The following is a 25,250-nucleotide window of genomic DNA, read 5'->3' as shown; positions in this document are numbered from 1 at the left end:
CATAAGTCGTTTGCTATCAAGTAGCGTTACTCTTTTATGCGTAGTTTGCCGATGGTGAAAGGGCAATTAACGAGTTATTAACGAAAGATGTAGAGAATCGATCAAAATCACTTGCACCCCTGCTTCCAAGTTTGGTTACAAGATTACAACTCTGGAGATAATTTTGTGTGATCGTTAGGGGGCGTGTGGTTCTGAATATGGACAAACAGGCACAGATAAATGCTTTTCTAACTCTGTGAGCTTGTTGCCTCTGAAAAGGGCCGTTTTGTTGCCAAGGTTGGTGATGATTTAACCTCCGAAACCGTACAGAGTGCACCTGTTGCTTTAAAGCGCAGACGACATCCAAGGCCGCTTACGCTTGGCGTGTTCAGAGTAGGTGACAGCATCATGGATCACATTTTCCAGGAACACCTTCAGCACACCTCGTGTTTTCTCGTAGATCAGACCGCAGATACGTTTGACACCGCCAAGGCGAGCCAGACGACGGATGGTGGTTATCACGAAGAACCTTGCGATGACGCTTGGCGCCTCTTTTGCCACGACCAGTTTTTGTTGCTTCTGCTGCCTGCCGTTCACAGCGAAAATGAGTTGAGGCTAGACAGCACCGCTCTTTTATATCTTTTCAGGTTAAAGCAGATAGATGTGCAACCAAGTGCTACTCGATTATGACGACTGGGTTTGGGAAGAATGTTTATTTCATGAAAACAGTGATAAATTATCACTTTTCATTTGTACATTGGACAATGCTTGACTTTGCCACTTTTTCAATAGTTTCTTGTTTAAAAGCATTGTTATTGATGCGTAACAATATTTCTGATCGATTGGTGATGAAATTATTGAAATTGGTCCAGGGGCAGCTGAGTTATTAAAGTTCAAAATCTTTCATAATTTTGTTACATGTTCCATTTTCGGGTTTCACAAAGTGTACCCCCATATAGAAATCACAGACGTAGTCCTACGTCAAAAGAAGATGTCAAAAGATCGCAGATCAGCTGGAAGTTGCACTACCCACGGAAGAGCTTCTCAGGAAGATGGCTGGAGGGACATTCGTTCCATCATAGGTAGTACTGCTGCAGCGGCTCTAGGTGCTGCGATCCCGAACCGAAAAAATGACTGGTTTGACGGCGAATTCAAACTGTTAGTAGAGGAGAAGGATGCAGCACGGCCGAGAATGCTGCAACACCGCACGAGATTGAATATGGAGCGTGGAACAGGCAAAACTCGGTTTTCCGAAGGACGAAGCGTTAGCAGGAAGACCGAGATCGCGAGGCGATGGAAAATCTGTACCGCGTAAAAGACACACGGAAGTTCTACGAGAAGTTTAATAGTTCGCGCAAAGGCTACGTGCCGTAAGCCGATATGTGCAAGGACTTGAACGGAAACCTTCTCACGAACGAGTGTGAGGGGCAATGACACTGATGAAGACTGCATATTGTAGTCGAAATACGTATCTGTCCTGGATACCAAAATTAATTAGGCGGAATTAAATGGAATATAACCATTTTTTGATGTGTTATGTCTGTTTGTCTGTGCTCACATTATATCGACCATAACTTTTGAATATGACTACGTTGACTCAATCATTATGTCAATGAAACGTTTCTCACTTGACAAGAACTACATCCTAAGAAATGCGACGCATGTCTACAAAATGGATTAACAATGCGAAGAGCAGAGCGACTATTTCTTGTGTGATAACTCGCAACTCGAACACGTCAATGAGTGTATTTACAGATTAACTATTGAACAGCACTCAAATTGCACGTTCGAAAAAGTCTACTCTGGAGGACTCGTAAAAAGGATCAATACGAAACCATTTTAATCAACGACGCCGTCGTCGTAACTCTAGCCAACCGCTGAACGGATCATTTCTTATACAGTTTACGCAATGTAATCTTCACATCAATGGAGAACTCTATTCAAACTACGTAATGGCCTTACCCGGAAAACCATATTTCCCAACCACAGGACTAAGAGCGGACGAGATTCATGTTATAGACATCCCACCTGTTGAATACATTCAAAATTAAACTATGGAACACCGTGAGAAAATACAACTAATGAAGCTGGAAAACAACTCCTTGACTGCCGTGAGATGACAATGTGACGTAAATCCATTTAGTGAATTGTTCAGAAAACAAAGATTTTTGATTATCCTCGTAATGATTACGAAAATTTGCAGAAATATTACTGGATCTGTTCAATATGATTTTGACCTTTTGGGACACCAGCACCCCTCGATATGCCAGCCCCTTAAGGTACACCCAGTATAACAGTCACCGTAAAAAGCCTGATGGAAGCCACCGATCGCCCCAACACAGTACCGCCTACCGCCGCCTTCGTTCAACATAGTCGTCTCGGCCCTGTAATTGGTGGTGTGGTGTTTGCATAGGCAAGTACCTCTGTGATTTAAGTTCATCGTTGCGTGATGAGTTCTCCCATACTCAAGTTATTCTGACCCCCGACCAAACCGAATTTTCGGTGACGCCTTCTGAAAATCTCTTGAGCCAAACCTCTACCATTTTGGGAGTCCCTAGTTCTTCTAAATCAGTCACGCCTATTGCAGCCAGCGTTCATCCAAGTCGTCCTAGCCCTGAGTTTAGCTGTGGATTGAGGGTCTCCCAGCTTGCTATATTAGGCAAGTACACACTTAATAGCGACCTTTCACTGCCTGATGATGATCATAATTCCAGTGCCTTCAACTCACCTCAAACATCTGTCAGTCGGCAACATGGAGCCATCACAGTCAACTGCTCTCCGGGACGCATTCTTGCCGTCTGCCGTGATTTCACCAGCACTCCAAACACTGTGTCATATGACTTCCACAGAGCTGTGCATCGCAGTATTGTCCATGTGCTGTCTAACCTAGATTGAGAGCATATTCTAGATCCTGTAGACGTCAACATTGCTGCACAAACCTTTTCTCACGTCTTGGCATATGTCATTGACAGACACGTTTTCAAAAAGATCATCCATATCGACTATCGCGTCCCGTGGATGACGAAAGATCTTCGCTCGTTGAAAGAACTAAAAAGGCTGCTCTCAAAATATTTACTAAACTCCGCACACTGCCGCTGAAATGCTACTATGTCAGACTCAACCACGAGTATAATCGGTTAAGTCGTCTCTGTTTTCAACGCTATCAAAGGAGGATTCAACGGCGGCTAAAATCACACCCGAAATCCTTCTGGAACTTCGTAAATGAGCAACGCAGGGAAGTCGGCTTACCCTCTTCCATGATTTTTAATGATGAAACTGCTGGCACTCAACAAGATATTTGCAACCTGTTCTCAGCCAAATTTTGCTAGTGTGTTTGAAGACGAGCAACTCTCCGCTTATCTCATTACTTCCGCGGCCCGTAATGTTCCTTTGGTCAACCAAACGCTCAGCATGGTCGATACAGATACGATTTCTAGAGCAACATCTAAACTTAAGACTTCAGCTAAGGCTGGACCCGATGGTGTTCCGTCGATTATTCTTAAAAAGAACATCACTTGTCTTTTAGATCCACTGCGCCGCATATTCCAGCTCTCTCTTTCCAGCGACAGCTTTCCGTCTTGCTGGAAGACTGCGAATATATTTCCTGTTCATAAAAAGAAAAGCCAAACGCAACGTAAACAACTACCGGAGAATCAAGTCACTGAGTGCTGCATCAAAACTTCTTGAATTGGTTGTCGTAGAGTCCCTTAATGCGCATTGCAAGCAATATCTAAGTATAGATCAACATGGATTCATAACTGGGCGTTCCACAACTACGAACCTGCTGTGCCTAACGTATTACATCACAGACAGTTTGATTGCTCGGACCCAAACGGACGTTATCTACACAGATCTTACGGCAGCCTTCGATAAGCTGAACCACGAAATTTCGATCGCTAAGCTTGATAGGCTAGGGATCGGAGGAAATCTTTTGAAATGGTTTCGTTCATACCTCACGGAGCGCCAATTGACAGTAACTTTGGGTACTTGTCGCTCAGCAAGCTTCTGCGCAAAGTCCGGTATACCTCAGGGTACCCATCTGGGACCATTGGTATTTCTCCTTTACTTCGACGACGTTCAGCATGTTATCACAGGGCCACAATTATCGTTTGCAGACGATCTGAAAATTTTTCTGCGCATCCGCTCACTCGCCGACTGCCGTTCTCTCCAAAATCAGATTGACATATTTGCTGACTGGTGTAGTCTACCCAGCTAAGTGTACAGTCATTACTTTCTCACGCAAGAAACAACCGATTATTTTCAACTACAAACTACTAGGCACGACTATCGAACGGGTGCATTGCGTGAAAGACTTAGGCGATTGTCTAGACTCAAAGCTGACATACTCACACCATATATCGTATGTCGTCGATAAAGCGTCCAGAACTCTTGGCTTTGTCTTCAAGATTACTAAGAACTTCACAGACATTTACTGCTTGAAATCGCTCTATTGCTCTCTCGTACGATCTACGTTGGATCATTCTGGAGCCAAAACTACAATAATGGGGCCGAGCGAATTGAATCTGTGCAACGACGTTTTCTTCGCTTCGCGCTCCGTAAGCTGCCTTGGAGATACCCACTTCGTCTTCCAAGCTATGAGAATCGCTGCCAATTGATCAATTTCGAGCCCGTACGTATCCGTAGAGATGTTTTCAGAGCTTTAACCGTCGCCGATACTCTGCAAGGAGCAATTCTTCAACAAGTGAACATTAATGTTCAACCTCGATCACTACGCAACAGTCTTATGCTGAGACTTCCACTTCTTAGAAATAATTATAGCTTAGGGAGCGCTATTCACGGCTTGCAGCGAGTGTTCAACCGAGTAGCGTCGATGTTCGATTTCAACTTGACACGGAATATGCTTCGCCGAAGATTCTTTGCCTTTTTTGCTAACAGAAGGCGCTTGACGCCCAACAGCTAAGTGTAAAATTTAAGACTTATACATTTTTAGATCAGATATGGCAGATTATGCACGAGTACGGATTTCCGGATAAACTGACGCGATTGGTCAAGGCGACGATGGATCGAGTGATGTGCGTTGTTTGAGTATCGGGGACACTCTCGAGGCCATTTGAATCTCGAAGGGGGTTACGGCAAGGTGATGGACTTTCGAGTCTGCTATTCAACATCGCGTTAGAAGGTGTGCTCAGAAGAGCTGGGATAGACACGAGTGGCACGATCTTCAGGAAGTCCATCCAGCTTCTTGGCTTCGCCGATGAAATTGACATCATGACACGGAACTTTGAAACGATGGCGGAAACGTTCATCAGACTGAAGGCTGAAGCTAGGCGGAATGGACTTGCCATCAACGCATCAAAGACAAAATTCATGAAAGGAAGAGGTTCTAGGGAAGACAATGTTAGCCTCCCACCCCGAGTTCAGATTGACGGTGACGAAATCGAGGTGGTCAATAAGTTCGTGTATTTGGGTTCACTGGTGACCGCCGAAAATGATATCAGCAGAGAAATTCAAAGACGCATTTGGACTCCGGAGGACGTTCCGCTCGAATAAAATTCGCCGCCGCACGAAGTTGACTGTCTACAAGACGCTGATTAGACCGGTGGTCCTCTACGGCCACGAGACCTGGACTATGCTCGTGGAGGACCAACGCGCCCTTGGTGTTTTCGAACGGAAGGTGTTGCGTACCATCTACGGTAGAGTGCAGATGGATGACGGAACGTGGAGGAGGTGAATGAACCACGAATTGCACCAGCTGCTGGGAGAACCATCCATAGTCCACATTGCAAAAATTGGGCGACTACGGTGGGCAGGACACGTCATAAAAATGCCGCACGACGACCCAGTGAAAATGGTGCTACAAAGCGACCTAACAGGAACAAAAAGAAGAGGCGCGCAGTGGGCAAGGTGGATCGAACAAGTTGAAGGCGACCTGTGGACCCTTCGCAGACTACGAGGTTGGCGAAGTGTGGCCATGGATCGAGACGACTTTTTCGGACAGCAGAGGACAACAAGGCCTTAGCCTGATTGGTAAGGTAAGTAATGTCAAAAGATCGAACTTTGGTACAGTTGCAACACGCAAGGAAAACTAAAGTTACATTTACACTAAATTACATTTACACTAATTTCTAGTGAATTATTTACACATTTGAAGATGAGGAGTTGCAGCAAAAAGGAAGGAAAACACGAATTGTAGGCTTGTTTCTTTACTTAACTTAAATAACCTTTAATCTAACGCAAATACATTTCCAGCTTAAAGCTATTCACAAACTGGACACGCTCTGAAGCTCGAGTTCCTTCGGCTGCATACAAAACATTTATAGAAACTGAAAACAAAACTAAACATTTGCATATTTTTACAACTATTTTCCTCCATTTCATCTTTTTTTTTAAGTTTTATGTTAATTTTTGAAACACTCATATAACTTTATATATATCCGGATATGCATAAATGAACCTTAATGTAGGCAATTTACATTAGAATTATAAGATTTATGGCACTATAACAACAATTCAACACAATTTAACGGCAAATTATAACTTAAGTTAGATCCCCTCATTCATCAATGTATGAGCTAGGTAAAGGAGTGTGCGTTTGATTAGTATTGTCGCATTAATGGCCCTTCGCTCAATTTCAACTTCTGTTCAATTTTCACACTGCCGTACTCTAGCGGAACTATCAATCTGTCCTCCTTAGAACTTTCTTTATCTAATAAATTATCGCACTACAGTATCATGTTGATATGACTATAATATTTCTTCCCAAATCTGTCAGAACAAAACTCATTTTATGTATTTCAAATGTGTATATTCAATACAAAATTAATAAAAAAAAAAGTGTTACTGAATAGCTTAAACTTACGGTATTAGCATAGAGGTAACTCTAAAGGACCACCCACATTAGATCCGTTTGCGTTCCGTTGACGTAAATTTGACAGTTAGACAATAGATTTAGCTGTCAGTTTGCCGCGACGCGTCCGATCTGGATCTAATGTGCGTGGGCCTTAAGACTAGAAGGTCCCGAAGGAACGTGCAGAAGTATAAGAAATGCATTTTAGTGCACTTGTGAAAATTTCGTGAAGATAATATGTGGCTTCAAATTAATTGTTTGTTATTTTTTTTTCTATATTGCTTATAAGTAGAGCTTAAAACTTGCCGAAGAAAGCATTACTTAGCATAGTAAAAAAGTCTGAACTGTGTGTGTCCGTTTTATAACTTGAACACTCCTTAAAAGAGGTTAACCAAGGGATTTTCAAATCGTGCTCCGGCATATCTTTACTGGTACTCCATTGAGTTTTTATAAAACTTGTAATTTGGTTCAATGAAATCTGTATTGTACCAAAACCATATTTCTCAACCACAGGACTACGTGCGGAAGAGATTCATGTTATAGACATCCCACCTGTTGAATACATCCAAAATTAAACTATGGAACACCGTGAGAAAATATAACTACTGAAGCTGGAAAACATCTTCTTGAGCTGGTAACTCAACTTATTCGGATCCTTTGAACTCTCAACGGTAATTATATGATCAGTAGCTCAATAACAATCGTTTGGCACTTTTCAGACGAACATCAAAGTCTACCATAACAGTCAAATTCAACAAAGAACCAAGAACCATCACGCTAAAGAAGCTGGAGCCATCATCACTATCAGCAGAAAGCAAGTCGCTTAGCAGCAATCCAGAAGAACTACAAGAAGAACGGGAAAAGAAACTTCAAGCATTTTTTGATACACCCGCGCCACTAAGAACCTTCCATCTTTGAGGACAAAGATACTTAATGGGGGAGGAATTAGTAACAACGTAGCCCACAACGTAATTTAGCAGATTTCCACCATCACACCAGATCCCAAACAATAAACACGTTCATCGATGGAATCACGACAATAACCGATATCATGATGTCACCAGGCCACCCAGCAGAAGAATCACCAGAACGCATTAGCAGCATTGGCAGAAACAAATAAACACCCACATTGCTCCCACATTCGACACTAATAGCGAATTTGTTTATTATCCGGGTTGGAACTGGTGGTGCGAACTTATTGTCAGTGCGAACCTCAACCCGAGCCAGGTTACAAAAACAAACGTTTACAGTTACGTTTGACAGACAACATGCCGTCCCAATCTTGATACCCAATCCGGGTTGGAACTGAATCAAAAACAAATTCGCTATAACCAAGAACTAACTTCGTAGCATAAGTTGAATCTGTAAATTAGTCTTAACCGAATATAGACCTTTTTGACCTGCCCCCCTCTGGATATGCCTATGGCTTCTGGCTGTGAATAGGGGAACCCTCAAAAGAGTGATGAGGGCAGAAATTTGGCATGGCACAAGCTTCTAAGAAAATTCTATTACAGCAAACCACATTATTTTAATTGATTTCTTCACCAGTTAGTTGTCTGTCACTTCGTTTGTGCTATTGCACTTATATATCTCACCGTGCAAATCTTTTAAAGCATCACATTCATAGTTCTTCCATTCTCCATGGGGGCCTACTTTGATTTACCAATCTCCCCTGCAGGAACTTATCGTTTCCATAGTTCTTCTATTCTTCACGAGGGTTAGCTTTGATTCATCAATCTAGTGCCACCTAGATTGAACTAGAGTAAAAAATACACTACATTGCCTTTGGGTCTCTTCAAATATTACGTAACACAAAAGTTTTATTTTCGAATACACCCACCCCCTCATCACCCACTTTATCTATACATAACACATGGTTTATCACACTTTGTCAGACTACCTTCACCCCTCTTGCATTACGTAATATTTGACCGCCCTTATTCCTCCAGCAGATACATTATTGCCATCTATGTTTGAATGTATTAACATCCAATTCCTACCTATGTAACAATTCTTGGGAATACCTTCTTTATGTCAGCTGATGCAGCGAAACGAGCTGCGACGCTGTCAAACCGACAACGTTTTATCGGCTTTATCGGTCCCTGATCGTAAACAAACAATTTTAGGCGACCTTGAGTAGTGAAAAGATCGTTGTTTTCAATACTATTGCTTTCCTATTGATTTAACAACCGCAGTATGTCTATTCCTCTAGACGCACGGGAAATACTAAGCCATTTGAATCAACTTGGCTACCGGAATATCACACCCGAGCAACTGAAGGAGTTCCAGAAAGGTTAGTAGGTAGACCATGTCTTAAATAGCATTACAATCATTACAATGTACCTTCACCGGTTGCAGATTTACGCAAGCTAATCAAATTCGACACGCGAAGTGGCCCTGGTGGTGCAACGGTGGATCAAGACGCTTTGGCCCGAGCAGCTCAACAGATGAACACATTCCAACGGTTGCATACCCTTACGACAATCAGCTACAATGCGAAGATTGCACGGAAACCGCCTTCGAGGCAACATTCAACGGTGAATTCCAGAAGAGAGATAATTCACGAAGCAGAACCCCACCGTTCCGAGGTGGTGACACCTGTAGATGAGCAAGATGGAAAGGAAAATCACCAAATGAGTGGCAAGCCTAGGAAGCCTCTCAGGGAGAAGGAACACGTTGCGAACAAGATGTGTAAGTTGGAAAAGTTACTTTTCTGAAGCGAAAATGATTAATTTGCTGCTTCCATTCCAGGGATCCGGCCTAGGAGTACCAGTGCGAATAGCTTCCGTAAGCATGATCCCGTGTCTCTATACCACGCGTACCAGAAGGATTGGACACGATTCAAGAATCAACTCCCAGGGGAGAACGACCATTCCGATCTCAGATGGCAGATTCGAACAAAGTTGCTGGCTGAAAAATAGGTGCAATTCATTCTAGCAAACGACAAAAGTTCCGTCCATTAACGTATATCTTAGACCCAATTGGAGACTGATTATTGTAACGAAATTTCGAATGAATAACATAAACCAGACTCGTTAAATCAATCTATTTATATTTCAAACATAATTTATCGGTCTACTTTGAACTTCGTCATCAGCGATCTTGCATCGCTTCGATGCAGATGTTCGGTGAGCTTGGATTCAATCTCTTCGGCGGCCTTTTTCGTGAACACCACGGTGTCGTGCTTCAGCATCGAGTAGACATTCAGTCCATAGACCGGCATCAGGTTGATGTGATCGATGGTGTCCGCTCCAGCGGAAATATTCCGCGGCATAATGTCGCTGCTGTCGATAAACAACACCGATGGTCCCCACGCTCGCTCCTGAACCAACTCCCGCAGATACTGGGGATCCTCCGTTGGAATTTCCAAATCTTTTACTATATGCAAATCATCCTGGGCTAGTTTGATGGAAAGCGTCGAAACCAACCCCAGCACCCGGTTGAAAAACGGAAGCATGTAGAAGTGCGTTGTAGGCGATCGTGGTCCATGGGCAATTCCACCTCCCCGCCACAGTGGCGAACGGATCGAACCGTGACGAGCTTTACCCAATCCCTTCTGCGGCCATGGTTTCCTACCGCCACCCCGAACTTCATTCCTAGTTTTGGTGTTAGCAAAACTAACGAATCGATACTTGCGCTGCCATTCGATATTCTGGTGGACGATGTCGATTCTCGGTGTAGCGCCAAAGATTTCACTGCTCAGCTCCTGGATTCCTAGTTTTTGTTCCTCGATGGTGTCCAGATTTTCGATCCACACAGAACGTGGAGCACGAAAGGGATTGAGCTCGGTCGGCTGAAGTTGTTGCTGTTGTTGAGCTAGAGCCCGACATTGGTTAATTGCTACAACTGGAGGAACTTTAAATCCAAGAAGCTTTCCGGCACTTTTTTGAAGTAATTGGAACATTTTTACCAGCACGAAGTGTTACGCGATTGAGTTTTGTAAACACCACATGCATGAAACCCACCCGAGAAGAGTAAAATCTGTCAAAATTGATTCCTACCCCCAAAGGAATACCTTCTTTAATGTATAAATCTTGAACAAAAACATCTCTCGCAAAGATACGAAGCAAAACAAAAACGAAATTATAACGGTTTAAGCGCGCGAAATGCCGCGAGGTAAATAAAAACAAAATTTAATTTAATCGAATTCTCCGGCTTTTTTGTGACAAAAATGAATTGAATTTACGTGTTTACATGCAAGTGGTGAAAAAGTAGATCAGGGAGATTTGGATGCATCAATATGTCGTCTACCGATAGAGCTTTTGAATTGGTTCGCGAATTGACCAGGACAACGGAAACCATACCACCGTTCAACGTACGTAGTCAATGCTTAAATGTGTATGATTGTTTGTTAATTAATTCAATAAACTATTGTTTTAGGATGATGGTGTGCGGTCTGTACTGGAGGATATAAATCAAATTTATCAGGAAAATTATTCCTATGCGTAAGTGTGCCCTACATGAATTAAATTTTTATCCTTTGTTTACATAAATTGAAGTACTAGAATACGATGCATATGGCGACATATTGTCGGTTTCATGCAATACTGGCACAACTCAAAATAACGTCGAATATATCACGTCATTGCTTTAAATTTATTTTAATGTAGATTTATTGCGTGAATTAGGTGAAATAGCGACCAAAAATATCCATTAGTACCGTCCTAATGACGCGTTCATCTAGATAAAATTGATAAATAGCAGATTGTTACCGATGGACCCAATCTTCGATCCATAGGTCATCATTAGTGCCATTTCCCCTATATAGTTTTGTGGAACATAAGACTTTTTTTTTAAATAAGGTTTACCGTGAAGGTACCATATTTGACACAACTCGTAAAACAAATCTAATGATTTTCATTGTCATTGTAACCATGATATTTACTGTCAAAACATTGGAAATCGACAAAAATTATCATGAAATCAGTAAAAATTCATGGTTAACAACAATGAAAATTATGGTATATGAGAAATTTAATTCATGATTTTTCTCGAACAAATTTCATCTCATAACATTAGTTTTCACTGTTTGAGCATTGTATTATTAATCAACACTCAAACTTTACCCGTTCGATTTTAGCAACAAGCCCTAAAATTTACGAAACGTGCCAATTGAGTTCGAATATGCATTTACCTCAATACTCTTATTGAGGTAAATGCATATTCGTAATCTGAATTAAAAATGGACCCGAAATAATCCAAAATTTCATTAATTTTGATACACTGGAACTAATTTAAATAAATGCGATTAACTTTAGGAAAAAACACCAACTGTCAGCTTGTTAGTTTAGTATCAAACAATGAAGTTATGACTTTGCTTTAAATCTTGATTTGAAAATCGTGATGAAAGTCTATGGGTTCGAAAAAAATATATTGATGTGTCCAAAAAACGATGAGAATATCAAACCAATAGCAAGTGTTACTATTAAAAAACTACAAGGTCTTATGTGATAAATTTTATTTGTTACCTGCAGCAATAGGAATAGCAATTTGAGCTGGGGTTCTCTCTGTTTATACTCTTTAGTATGACGCGCTTGGCATAGATGGCCCACAGCGACTCACGAAGAGCTACTGATTCCGATCAATAGCGGTGTGGCTTCTTCCTCCTTCTATGGATGCTCATGTGGGCTGCAGTCCGCCTTTCGTTGTGTACTGGAGAACAATGTTCAACGCCACGCGTCGAAAGTAACGCTGCTGCTGCTGATGCCGACGACCGGACACCACCACACACGGTGATTGGAACTGAATCCGATCAGCGGTTGAGGCAGCCTTGATAGCTAGCTTTTTGTGGGAAGCCTTTCGTTGTGGAGAACACCACCACTCACCACGCAGTGATTGAATAAACACTGTTTGGTGAGACCGGATGGAATTCAACTTTGAAATCTTTAAAGCAACTTTTTAGGTCTCCGCTTATCAATGAAATCTATAGTATCTATAATATCAACATGTTGAATGTGAAAGGAAAACGGGCCAAAAGTTTCTTCGATTGTCAAGGTTTATATCGTTCAGTGATTTTCAATAAAAGATATACTCTTGAACAGACGTCGACATAAGCTTTAAGTAGATTAGAGTGTTTTCTACTAATTGTTCAAGAATAACTCGCCTTCCTTCGGGTCCAGGTTTGGGAGCTGCCTCCCTGGCGTCTGTAGCATTGGTGCTCAGCATGGAAAACAAGATCGATGGAAAACAAATCAAAAAAAAAAAGTATACCATAATACAACTAATAAATTATGTTAACATTGCCTTAAGTAATTGCAAAAGCATATTATCTTGTAGGTTTTAGTTTTAAAAATATTTTAAACTTTTAAAAAATGCACAATATGCCATCAATAAACAACCTTTTTTCCACATGAAAAGAAGTTCTTTAAACTTAAGCAATCCAGAATAACTTGAGCAATAATAGACATACTACTTTAATAAACTTTTAAAAACCGTTATTAAGATAAAATGTATCGATATTTAGGAATGCAGACTTTGCTAACATCGTTACTATAGAAAGGATTACAATTCATAAATTAGATTCTCTTTTTGTAATCGACCACGCCAAGCTGTTTACTCCTATGTTTCTTAATATGTTTTCAATAAGTTATGTCATTTAGTTTATTACATAGTTATCTTGGGATAATATTAATTATTTTTCTCCAAATACCTATGTTGACTGAACTAAATTAAAAATATCATCTTGTAAAATACCAATTTTAGCCAGAAAGTTGATTGTAAATTGAAAAAAAAAGTTTTCTAGAAAATATTACTAAAAATGGCATATAGAAACTCTCTATGAACTTTGAAAATTCGTGATTTCCATGCTTTTCAAACATCTTTTTTTGGATTTTTTATACAATTTCGAACTGTCAATATATAGTGTCTGTTTTTATCATAAACCATCACACGCAAGGAAAAGCGCTTCAACCCAGTGTAGATGAATTACATTCATTTTGAATATCTTCGCTGTGACGTACGAGAAAAACGAACAAAAATGAGTTCATTATACATCATCGGATACGCGTTTGGTGATATTCAGCAGTGCTTGATTATCACAGTCCGCATTGTGTTCTCTTGCCGTGCGGATCTATTTACTTTATGTTGAAGGAAGTGTTACTACTACCTAAAGCTACAACAAATTTAAACAGCACTTTTCAGTGCTCAACCTGTACAATTTCTACCTTATTGTTCAACTCTTATTCCTCTTCGATTCTTGTTTGGACCCTTCCCGAAGTAATCCTTTTTTGAGAAGACTGGAGGAAGTTTTCAAAACCTCACCCAGTGCCGTAAGTGCCAGGGTCACGGAACTAAAAATTGCTACATGCCAGCTAAATGCATGAATTGTGGTGATTCCTCTCACGCAAAGGACGACTTTTCTGTGAAGGAAGATCCTAAGAAATTTAAATTGTGGTAGGAAACGCTCCACATTCCCGAGCAAGTACAAATTACTCTGCTGTTAACAACGGTCAGCGAGGAACAAATTCTACATTCGTACCCGTAGGTACAAATATCACCCCTGCTTCAAATTTGTCATCTTGTCTTGTCTACTCCCCTCGCTGCTAACAATGTTTAGCGAGTTAATGCTGCTATTGCAGCGGGGAGAAATCAAAATACTAACCAACGTATTTCTAACGGAAATTTTGAAAATGTTGGCTTAGGAAGCATTACTGCTCTTAAAATGGAATTTTTACAGAAATCATTAATTTACATGATTTCTGATAAGGTTAAATCTAATTCCATGTTTGATGCTATTCAAACTGGAGTAAAATTTGCAAACAATATTGTCAAGAATTTGAAATTCAGCAATGGATTTTAAAGCATTAAACATTTTAAATTGTAATGCTCGATCTCTTAAAGATAATGAAGACGAGCTATTTAACTTTTTGAGAGTTCATAACGTACATATTGCCGTTATAACTGAAACGTTCCTTAAACCTGACCATAAGGTTAAGATGGACGCAAATTATTTCATTTATAGAAATGATCGTCTTGATGGACCCTGTGGTTGCGTTGCCATCATTTTTTTTTTTTTTTTTTATTAATTTATTTGATAAGGCTCAACCGAATTAACTTTACAGAGCCGAGGATTCTTGTTCACTATACAATACATCTTAAAACTGGAGGCGAACCAGCCCAAGGCTGAAAGCCTCCCTAATAAAGCTAAATTAATTAATTAATTACATCTTAAAACTATAGTCAAAAGGTACAACATAATAAACATTTTATCTTCTGCTATCCAATAAGCCTCCTCTACCAGAACGGGAGCCGCTTCCAGTGGTTTCATTGTATGGCAGATCTGCCAAAGAGGGTCTGAGCGCTTCCATTGTAGCAATGGACGCAAAACGTGGTCAGCACTCACACATTCATCACGAAACGGTTGCTTTGCTAAGTCGACGACGCATCGACTGAAAGAACTGCTGACGAAGAACAATGAGGAGGACCACACAATGGTTGCTACCGAGTAAACAGACAATCGCGTGACACACATTGAGAGTGGTCTGCTTCTGTCGACAGCCGAGTGAACACTGGCGTTGCCATAATTGTTCATAGACGAATCAAACATAAAATTCTTTTTGAAACTTTGGGAGTTTCTGTTGAAACAAAATTTGGACAACTTACGTTTATAGCAGCCTATTTGCCATTCCAATGCGTAGGCCAGCAAAAAAAAATTTCTCAAGGTTGACCTTCAGAAACTTACCCGTCATAGGTCTAAATTCTTCATTATTGGTGATTTTAATGCAAAACACCGCTCATTGAATAATGCTCAAAGCAATTCCAATGGTAATATCAACAATCAATACGAAACTAACGATTTTAAATTGGCTCACTACTTGACTAGCCTACTGGTCCCAAGCAAAAGATTAACGTATCTCATTCTAGTCGAAATTATAGTACTACGCAATGTTTGTTTTGATTCGCTATGAAAGTTTGACAGATAATCTGAGGGGTTATTGGTTTTTCCTATGTTTCGAGGGGTGAATCGATTAGCTTGGGACCGAAGAGAGTACCAGAGCTGAACCAAAAAGTTGAGCACGTTATTTCAGGACCTTCTAGTCTTAGAGTTACCTCTATGGTAATATTCTGTTTGATGATTGTTCTACAGGTTATTACACTATTCAATATCCAAACAGCCCAACATGCGTTTCTTCAGCCAGAAATCCCTCAACTATTGATTAGGTCTTAACTGATTCATGTCGACTTTGTAGCCAATTGGTTTTTTTTTTTTTATCTAGTTCGTTTATTTGGGAGGCTCAATCGCGTTAGCTTTACGGAGCCGATAATTCATTGTTCACTGTGTGTAACAAAATTCACTTAATTCTATGTCTAGTAGGAGTTGGGCCGATTACTCGCGGCTTACTCGAGGTTAGAAGGGTACATTTTCGAAGGATAGGATCAGGGGAGGAGCTTGGGGTAGGGTTTCGTTGTCTCATCAGAGCGTTGTCGCCAGTATGAACGGTAGTGCTGTTCTAGCTTCGTCCGGAGTTCGACCGGCTATGGTGGGTGACCAGTGGGCGACGATGAGACTCATCGAGACGGGGGGACAAGACAAACAAAAACTAATAAAGAGAGACAAAAGACAAAAGGAATTAAATTCTTATACTAGACATTTGAAGAAAAACATAAACGGACTGCATATAGCAGAGATCACGGGTTGCCAACACGTCTCTGATAGGAACATAGGGTTGTCTTCCTTGGGCCTCGAGGGTATTCAAAAGTCGCTCTCTGGCGGCGTCATTATCCGTACATTGCCAAACTGCGTGTTCGATGTCATCGTAACCGTTTCCACACCGACAGATGTTGCTGTCCACGAGGTTTATTCTATTGAGATGAGCATCTAGCGAGTAGTGGTTGGACATAAGTCTACTCATCACGCGAATGAAGTCACGACTTAAGCCCAAGCCTTTAAACCACGCTCTCGAAGAAACATTAGGAATAATTGAATGTAACCACCGTCCAAGATTTCCAGTGTCCCAATCGGTTTGCCAACTCGAAAAGGTACTCTGACGCACTAAATGGTAAAATTCATCGTGTGAAATTTGCCTGTCATACAATTCGCCTTCCTGCGCGCCCACCTTTGCGAGAGAGTCCGCCTTCTCATTGCCTGGGATTGAGCAATGTGAGGGGACCCATACAAAGGTAATCATATATGATCTTTCGACCAGCACACACATCTGCTCCTTTACCTTTGAAAGGAAATAAGATGAGTGCCTACCTTGTTTCATCGACCGAATAGCCTCAATCGAACTGAGACTATCCGAGAAGATGAAGTAATGGTCTGTGGGCATATTGGAAATCATCCCCAATGCGAAGTTGATTGCTGCCAGCTCAGCAACAAAAACGGAACAAGGTTCCTGAAGTTTGCGGAAGGCGCTAGAGTTTTCATTGAAGACACCGAAGCCAGTGGATCCATTGAGACGGGACCCGTCTGTAAAATATCTTTTCATGCAATTGACTTGTTGGTACTTTTCAGTAAAAATACGCGGAATAATAATAGGTCGAAGTTGATCGGGAATCCCATGAGTTGCTTGTTTCATGGTCAGATCATATTCAATTGAGGAACTGCGATTGGTGAAGTGAACACGGTCTGGAGTATAACAAGGAAGACACATATCTGATGATATGTAGTGGTGGTAGATTCTCATAAATCGAGATTGTGTGTTCAGCCCAAGAATTTCTTCAAAATTAGCAATTATAAGTGTGTTTGTCACTCCGCATTTGATTAGTATTCTGAGAGAGAGCTCCCAGAAACGGTTCTGGAGGGGTGTTACTCCTGCCAGAACCTCGAGACTCATGTTATGCGTTGAGTGCATACAGCCTACAGCAATACGCAGACAACGATATTGAATTCGTTCCAATTTTATTAGGTGACTTTTTCTTGCCGAGAGAAAGCAGAAAGAGCCGTACTCTAGAACAGAGAGAATAGTTGTTATAAAGCGTTATGAGGTCTCCCGGATGAGCACCCCACCATGTGCCGCAAATTGAACGGAGAAAGTTGATCCTCTGCTGACATTTTTGCTTCAAATACGTAATATGGGCATTCCAAGTGCACTTTGAATCAAACCAGACCCCAAGGTACTTGAAAGACAATGATTGGGTAATGTTTCTGCCCAAAAGATTAAGCTGCATTTGGGCTGGGTACCGCTTTCGAGTAAACACTACCAGTTCAGTTTTCTGCGGTGAGAATTCGATCCCTAGATTCATAGCCCAAGAAGACAAGTTATCTAAGGAATTTTGCAATGGTCCTTGCAAGTCCACGGCATGTGGACCTCTTACGGAAACCACACCGTCATCTGCAAGTTGTCTTAGCGTGCATTGTTCTGCCAAACAGTTGTCGATATCTTTGACATAAAAGTTATAAAGAAGAGGGCTGAGACATGAGCCTTGGGGCAGGCCCATGTAACTAATTCTGGAAGTTGTCAGTTGTCCAAGAGAAAAGTTCATTTGCTTTTCTGACAACAAATTGTACAAGAAATTATTTAAAATTCCAGAAAGTCCACATCTGTGCAGATTGTCTGACAGAATTTCAATGGAAACTGAATCAAAAGCCCCCTTAATGTCCAAGAATACTGAAGCCAATTGCTCCTTGTGCGCAAAGGCCAGTTGAATATCTGTGGAAAGCAGCGCTAGACAATCGTTTGTTCCTTTGCTCTTGCGGAACCCAAACTGTGTATTTGATAGCAAGTTATTTGTTTCGACCCACTGATCGAGTCTCCGAAGGATCATTTTCTCCAACAATTTCCTAATGCACGAAAGCATAGCAATCGGACGGTATGAGTTATGGTCAGACGCTGATTTGCCAGGTTTTTTAATGGCTATTACTTTGACCTGTCTCCATTCAGGCGGTACAATGTTGTTTTCTAGCAAGGAATTGAATAAATCTAGCAAGCGTCTTTTAGCGATATCTGGGAGATTTTTCAGAAGATTGAATTTAATCATATCGCTTCCCGGTGAGGAGTTATTTGATGAAAGAAGAGCCATAGAGAAATCCAGCATTGTGAATGGTCTATCCAGAGAGCCGCCGCTAGGAGACGCTTCTCGAAGAATATTTTGTGCTGGAACTGAGTCCGGACAGACCTTTTTAGCGAAATCGAATATCCATCGGTTGGAGTATTCTTCACTCTCATTGAAAGATGAGCGGTTACGCATGTTGCGAGCCACCCTCCACAAGGTGTTCATTGAGGTTTCTCGTGAGAGTCCCTCGACGAAATTGCGCCAATAACCGCGTTTTTTTGCTTTGATTAATTGTTTCAGCTTTGTCTCAAGCTTTGAATATTCCTCGAAGTAAGTGGAGGTTTTGTGTCTACGAAAAGCTTTGAAAGCATCAGATTTTTCTACATACAATTTTGTGCATTCTTCGTCCCAACCAGGTGTGGCTGGTCTCCTTTTAAAGGGTGCACTTGGAACTTTTCTTTTTTGAGCTTCCAGTGAGCTTTTGTAAATCAAATCGGCTAGGAATCGATATTCTTCCAATGGTGGAAGCGCATCTATTGATTCGACACCGATTGTCACCGCCGTTGCATATCTCTGCCAGTCGATGTTCCTTGTAAGATCAAATGGAACCCGAGATGGTTCTGCAGAGTGAGGGCCACACTTTATTGAAATGATGATTGGCAAATGATCGCTACCATGGGGATCATTGATAACCTTCCACTGACAATCCAATGATAGCGATCTTGAACACAAAGATAGGTCGAGCTCAGCCAATTGGTTACCCATGCTGACTTCGGTAATGATCACCTTCCAGTAACTTTTGAAATATCCCAAGAAATAATTTTTAATTCCAACAGCTCTACTTTCTATTACCATAGAGCTATTGAATCTCTGACTACTTCTATAGTTGAAGCAAGAGCTGCCTTAGTAACAAAATACGAGGTTAAATTCGATTCAATTATAATAGACGATGATCTTCAGCTCTTGATCCGTCTTAAACATGTCCGTAGGAGACAATATCAAAGAACACGCGATCCTGCCATGAAAAATATCTGGCGGGATTTGCAAAAATAAATTAAAACACGATTGTCTGCCCTGAGGAACAAAACTTTTGAAAATAATGTTTCTAAATTAGACCCGAGTTCTAAACCCTTTTGGAAACTCACTTAAATTTTGAAAAAAAAAAAACCATTCCACCGCTAAAACCGCTTAAAGAAGGTGGTAAAATTTTGATCACAAATTTGGAAAAAGCTCAGAAGCTTGCTAATCAATTTGAGAGTTCCTATAATTTCAGTTTGGGCCTTACTAGTCCTATTGTGAATCAGGTTGCTCGGGATTATCTGAATATTTTCTCTCGGGAAAATATTTTTGATGATTCCTGGGAGACTGATTTGGACGAAGTAAGGTCTATAACTAAAAAAAATTCATAATATGAAAGCTCCAGGTGATGATGGAATTTTCTATATCCTCATCAAAAAACTCCCAGAGAGTACCTTGTCTTTCTTGGTAAAATTATTTAACAGATGTTTCCATTTGGCATACTTTCCTGATAAATGGAAAAATGCAAAAGTTGTTCCAATTTTGAAGCCGGATAAAAATCCAGCTGAAGCTTCTAGCTACCGTCCAATAAGTTTGCTTTCTTCAATAAGTAAACCTTTTGAAAAGATAGTTTTAAATAGAATGATGCTTCACATCAATACGAACTCAATTTTTGTAGATGAGCAGTTTGGATTCCGCCATGGGAATTCAACTACTCATCAACTCTTAAGAGTTACCAATTTAATTCGTTCAAACAAATCTGAAGGCTACTCAACTGGAGTTGCTCTTCTAGACATAGAAAAAGCTTTCGACAGTGTTTGGCATGAAGGTTTGATTGCTAAATTGAAAAAGTTTAATTTTCCACTTTACATTATGAAATTAGTTCAAAATTATTTAACTGACAGAACTCTGCAGGTAAATTATCAAAATTCCAAATCTAATCGACTACCTGTTAGAGCAGGAGTTCCTCAGGGTAGCATTCTTGGGCCTATATTGTATAACATTTTCACTTCGGACCTCCCTGATTTGCCTCAGGGTTGCCACAAATCTTTGTTCGCTGATGACACAGGCATTTCCGCTAAAGGAAGAAGTCTTCGTGTTGTTTGCAGCAGACTGCAGAAAAGTTTAGATATTTCTCTTCTTATTTACAAAAATGGAAGATTTCTCCCAACGCTTCCAAAACTCAACTTATAATATTTCCACATAAGCCTAGAGCTTCCTTTTTGAAACCTAGTAGTAGTCACATAGTCACTATGAACGGAGTTCCAATTTCCTGGTCAAACCAATTGAAATATCTTGGATTAGTAGTTGACCAAAAATTAACTTTTAAAGATCACATTGAGGGCATTCAAGCCAAATGTAACAAATATATAAAATGTTTGTATCCTCTTATTAACAGGAAATCCAAACTTTGCCTGACGAATAAACTTCTAATATTTAAACAAGTTTTTAGACCGGCCATGCTTTACGCTGTGCCAATATGGTCTAGTTGTTGCACTACCAGGAAAAAAGCACTTCAAAGGATTCAGAACAAAGTTCTGAAAATGATTTTGAAGTTGCCTCCCTGGTACAGTACTACCGAAGTACATAGAATTTCGAATGTTGAGACTTTAGAACAAATGTCCAACAAAATAATTAATAATTTCAGGCAAAAATCGTTGCAATCCTCAATTGCAACGATTAATTCCCTTTATACTTAGATAAGATTTAGTTTTAAGATTTCAATTATTATACTGACATGCTGTTTTAAAAAATAGATTATTTTGAATCTATTTATTGATAAGTTACTGTAGTAACTGGAGCACCTAGGTTAAAATGAAATGTAATTTATTTTGAATTTGGAACAAATAAAGAGTTTTTAAAAAAAGTGCTTGATTATCCATCCCAAAATTGTAAAAATCAGAAACGATGCTCAAAAGCAAAATAATCAAATTCATTTTGGGTAAATAGATTATTTTAAATATTGTCGACCCCAGAGCCTAAAACCTCGATATTATCATCAATTCAGCATGAGGCAATGATTTCCCATCGATCTGTGTAAAAATTAACACAATACATTCTTCAGTGCTATATTTGTGTAAAATGAAAATAATTTTTTTGAATTTGATCCTCAAAATCATTCCCACCAAGATGAAGACGAATATTAATATTGACTATTGACAACAACGCAGGCGATAATGACCTTCCAGCCACGAATGAACATTGTCCATTGTCTTTGATACTCAGAGGTTGCCTTGATCAAGAGAATGTTTTTACGTCAAAATTAAAATCCATGCAGGTAGTTGGTCTATCGGTTAAGGTTGTCTTCATTTTCAGCCAAGTTGAATGTAGAAGGAATGATTTTTATCCAGCTGGCTGATATGCCGCCATGTTATTGAAACCAACATCTGAAACGTCACAATTTAAGTGTGAACTGCAATAATGGTGTGACTGAATTGTCTTATTTATATCAAATGGAATTATTTTCCCTTTTATGCCATATAAATGGTTGACTTTGCGGTAGAAAATCATAAAATAATACTCTATGAGTTCTTAGTTTATGTTTCACAAAATGTTTGCTAAAATATTAAGAACATGCAATGTTATAAAGTTGATTTTTTGAAGAACATAAGGTTTTTGATCTAATTTCCGTTCTACTAAGCACAACCGCGCTTTAACTCTCGTTTTTGAACGGGTTTGAACAAAAAACAGAATATTTCTGCCAAAGATGACATCTAAATTTATTCACCTTTCCATACCGTTGGATTCGATAAACAGTCACAAATTGTTGAGATATTATTCAAAATTTAATACTGCTTGGTCCTACGAGTTTCCATTCTGCCCTAACGCATTGAAACCCCATTAGATTTTCTTCGTCCTACGGATAAACGAAGATTCGCTAGGAGCGGTTCTTTTGTTTTGAGAACATTGAGCGTAAATATTCATACAATGCGCTCTAAAAGGATTTATATTGTAGCTAATGAACTAACGCATCGGATCAATCATATTATTAATTTGTGCACGGTGATTGATTTTATTGATCTTTTCTGATCGATAGAACGGAAATGGGCGATTACGATGAAGTAGCGCTCTACTCTACCAATAACTTAATAATTTTTATATTTTTATATTATTTTATATTATAGCAAAATTTTATATTATTTTACTATGATTTTGCTATTACCTAAAGATCAAATTATGTTCTTCTATCCATTGAATCTTATGTGAGAAGATGTCAGATGTCAGATGAAATATTGAAACTAATATTGCTAAGGAATCCAATTTTGCCTGACAAAGGGGCGCGCCTTTGGAGGGTGTTTCAACACTCCGAAGGGTATAAATAGCGGTACATTTCAATTAGAGTCGAAACCTTGCGATAAATGCAAGAGTGGCAACTGTAAAAAATCGAATACTTCATGATTTCTCAATAGTGATGGAGTAATACGACATGCACTAAACTAAGGACACGGAATATACTACAATAGATCAATTTACTGGTCACAGTAGTGTTAGGTCCCGAACAGAGGAAAAAAAAGTGGTATTGAGGCATCCCAAGTAACAATTTTGGTTTTATGAGGGTTCTGTAGATCAAAATTTAGACTTGTAGAATGCTATAAAACCTCGATAAAACCTGCAATGTTACTTGGGATGTTTAACTTTTCGCGGCTGTCGGAATCAACGCGCCTACGTCTACGGAGCTTACGCAGAAGTGATTCGCAATGCGGTAGAGCTCACCAAAAGTTTTTTTTAGCTTCTGTAGTATAGAATTTGTTCGGTACGGTCGCGAAATCTTGAAATGATTGATACGAGCGGTAAAATAACTAAATTGAAACAAAGCTCAATAGTAAATTAAGTAGAATATCTAAGGAGGAAAACAAAATTAATCAACTTGCCAACATAGTCACATGTATTTTGGTAGCACTCTTTAAGTGTAATACACTGTTTTTTGCTCAACAGTTTTCTTGCGGTGGCGTTCGCAATTTGCGCGATTTTCGTATCTTAAAAAAAATTCCAGCTATCAAGATATCAATATGATCTAATATCAGAACAACAATGCTATGTTATTGAGTTGATTTTTTTGAAGAACATACCAATAACTTAATAAGTTATGATATTAAAATGTGATATTATTTTGCTATGATGTTGCTATTTAGCTTTACTAAACGGTTAAGATCAAATTATGTTCTTCTATCTATTGAATATTATGTAAGAAGATGTCAGATCTCGTCCCCCATTGCAAAAAAAAACTATAAAAAATGTTGAAACTCCTCCCATTGCAAAAAAAAAACTATAAGAAATGTTGACTCCCTAGTCCTTACATAATTTGTCAATGACCCCTTATGTAGTACACTCTGAAATAGATTTAAGCTAATTCTGACACTTTCGGCTTACATACACGGTGGGCAAATTTATACTCATATGTAGGCAGGTCATTTTTTGCTGATCCTTAATAAATGGAACAGGTACACTCTCTTTGTTCATTGATTTGCCTTATTTTTCTTCTTCTTAGCTTAATATGTGACTACTGGAACTTTCGTTTACTCTCATAGAGATTGCTTTCAGAACTTCTTATTTTTTTGCCGAGATCCCAGATTCTGCAATTTATTTAGTTGAGAACCGCCAAAACTCAGCTAGCAAATTAGATTTTTGCTGAGAATTCAGCTAGCAAACAGATATTTTGCTTATATATCAGCAAAATTAAATGCAGAGGTAATCGGCTGTTGGGGATTTTACCGAGCTAGATTCAGTGTGTAGATTAATTAGAAGCTATTCAAGACTAGTACATGAGCAATAATATCCTTTACATTTCGAAGCGTAACTTTTCATCTTTTCTTCCAAGCTATATATCGAATTACAATCTTTTACGATTCTCTACCTTTTTCTAACATCTAGGATGTCCTACAATCAAACCGGAGACCGGAAATACCTCCCGTTGGTGATGTACCGCCACAAGCAGATTCAAAGACATAAACGCTGCGTTATGGTTTACTTGCACAATCGCCTTCAAAAGTTGAAGAAAGTACGATGGCATCTGGGTGCCACATTGCCCGCCGATATCAAAGCCAATCTAAACGAGCCGGAGCTGCAGTGGTTCAACAACTACTCGCGGATGTTGGCCAACTACATGATGACGATTGGAGATGGTACTGGATTGAATCTGACCAACGATATCAAACCACCGAAGTCGCTGTTCATTGAGGTGCGCTGTCTGACCGATTACGGTAAGTTTGAACTGGAAAACGGTGAAATTGTGCTGTTGAAGAAGAATAGCCAGCACTATTTGCCAAAACTGCAGTGTGAGGCGCTCATTCGTCAGGGCATTCTACAGCACATTGTCTGAATTGGATAGTTCGAACTACAAGCTGAATAAATACATTTTTAATAAATTATCATATTCCCTAATGGCGATTTGCATTGGAAATGTGTACAGGCAACTGCGCATATGCTGGAATGAGTAGAATAATTTTCTGTTTTCAACAAAACTAGCAAAAGGTAATAAATTATTCAGAGATGTAAGGAACGAAAAGAAATT

The 25,250-nt window shown here is 39.7% G+C and overlaps 3 protein-coding genes across 3 annotated transcripts; 2 read left to right on the top strand and 1 right to left on the bottom strand.

Moving 5' to 3' along the window:
• Positions 1-8,891: 8,891 nt before the first annotated feature.
• Positions 8,892-9,792, top strand: Hyls1 (Hyls1 centriolar and ciliogenesis associated). The gene is made up of 3 exons (XM_065237256.1): positions 8,892-9,080; positions 9,146-9,478; positions 9,539-9,792. Exons 1-3 carry the CDS (start codon positions 8,984-8,986, stop codon positions 9,706-9,708), a joined length of 600 nt encoding a protein of 199 aa, XP_065093328.1. The 5' UTR covers positions 8,892-8,983; the 3' UTR covers positions 9,709-9,792.
• Positions 9,793-9,822: 30 nt separating this feature from the next.
• Positions 9,823-10,719, bottom strand: mRpL4 (mitochondrial ribosomal protein L4). Its single transcript, XM_065237211.1, has one exon. The coding sequence runs from the start codon at positions 10,689-10,691 to the stop codon at positions 9,855-9,857; it is 837 nt and encodes a 278-aa protein (XP_065093283.1). The 5' UTR covers positions 10,692-10,719; the 3' UTR covers positions 9,823-9,854.
• A 183-nt stretch (positions 10,720-10,902) lies between these two features.
• LOC135713997 (DNA replication complex GINS protein PSF1-like) lies at positions 10,903-25,156 on the top strand. The gene is made up of 3 exons (XM_065237257.1): positions 10,903-11,102; positions 11,168-11,232; positions 24,611-25,156. The coding sequence occupies exons 1-3, from the start codon at positions 11,028-11,030 to the stop codon at positions 25,056-25,058; spliced, it is 588 nt and encodes a 195-aa protein (XP_065093329.1). The 5' UTR covers positions 10,903-11,027; the 3' UTR covers positions 25,059-25,156.
• The last annotated feature ends 94 nt before the right edge of the window (positions 25,157-25,250 follow it).

This window comes from Ochlerotatus camptorhynchus, unplaced genomic scaffold, assembly GCF_037179485.1.
Source record: "Ochlerotatus camptorhynchus isolate MF236.1 unplaced genomic scaffold, CSIRO-AGI_Acam_v1.1 ptg000598l, whole genome shotgun sequence".
Lineage (NCBI taxonomy): Eukaryota > Metazoa > Arthropoda > Insecta > Diptera > Culicidae > Ochlerotatus > Ochlerotatus camptorhynchus.
Note: the sequence above shows the minus strand (reverse complement) of the source record. Positions and strands in the feature narration are given on the sequence as shown.

Coding starts and splice junctions, on each gene's coding strand:
- Hyls1 (XM_065237256.1), top strand. CDS start 8,984: ATGTCTATTCCTCTAGACGCACGGGAAATACTAAGCCATTTGAATCAA. Junction 9,081..9,145: donor ACTGAAGGAGTTCCAGAAAG/GTTAGTAGGTAG, acceptor CACCGGTTGCAG/ATTTACGCAAGCTAATCAAA. Junction 9,479..9,538: donor ACACGTTGCGAACAAGATGT/GTAAGTTGGAAA, acceptor CTTCCATTCCAG/GGATCCGGCCTAGGAGTACC.
- mRpL4 (XM_065237211.1), bottom strand. CDS start 10,691: ATGTTCCAATTACTTCAAAAAAGTGCCGGAAAGCTTCTTGGATTTAAA.
- LOC135713997 (XM_065237257.1), top strand. CDS start 11,028: ATGTCGTCTACCGATAGAGCTTTTGAATTGGTTCGCGAATTGACCAGG. Junction 11,103..11,167: donor AAACCATACCACCGTTCAAC/GTACGTAGTCAA, acceptor CTATTGTTTTAG/GATGATGGTGTGCGGTCTGT. Junction 11,233..24,610: donor CAGGAAAATTATTCCTATGC/GTAAGTGTGCCC, acceptor TCTAACATCTAG/GATGTCCTACAATCAAACCG.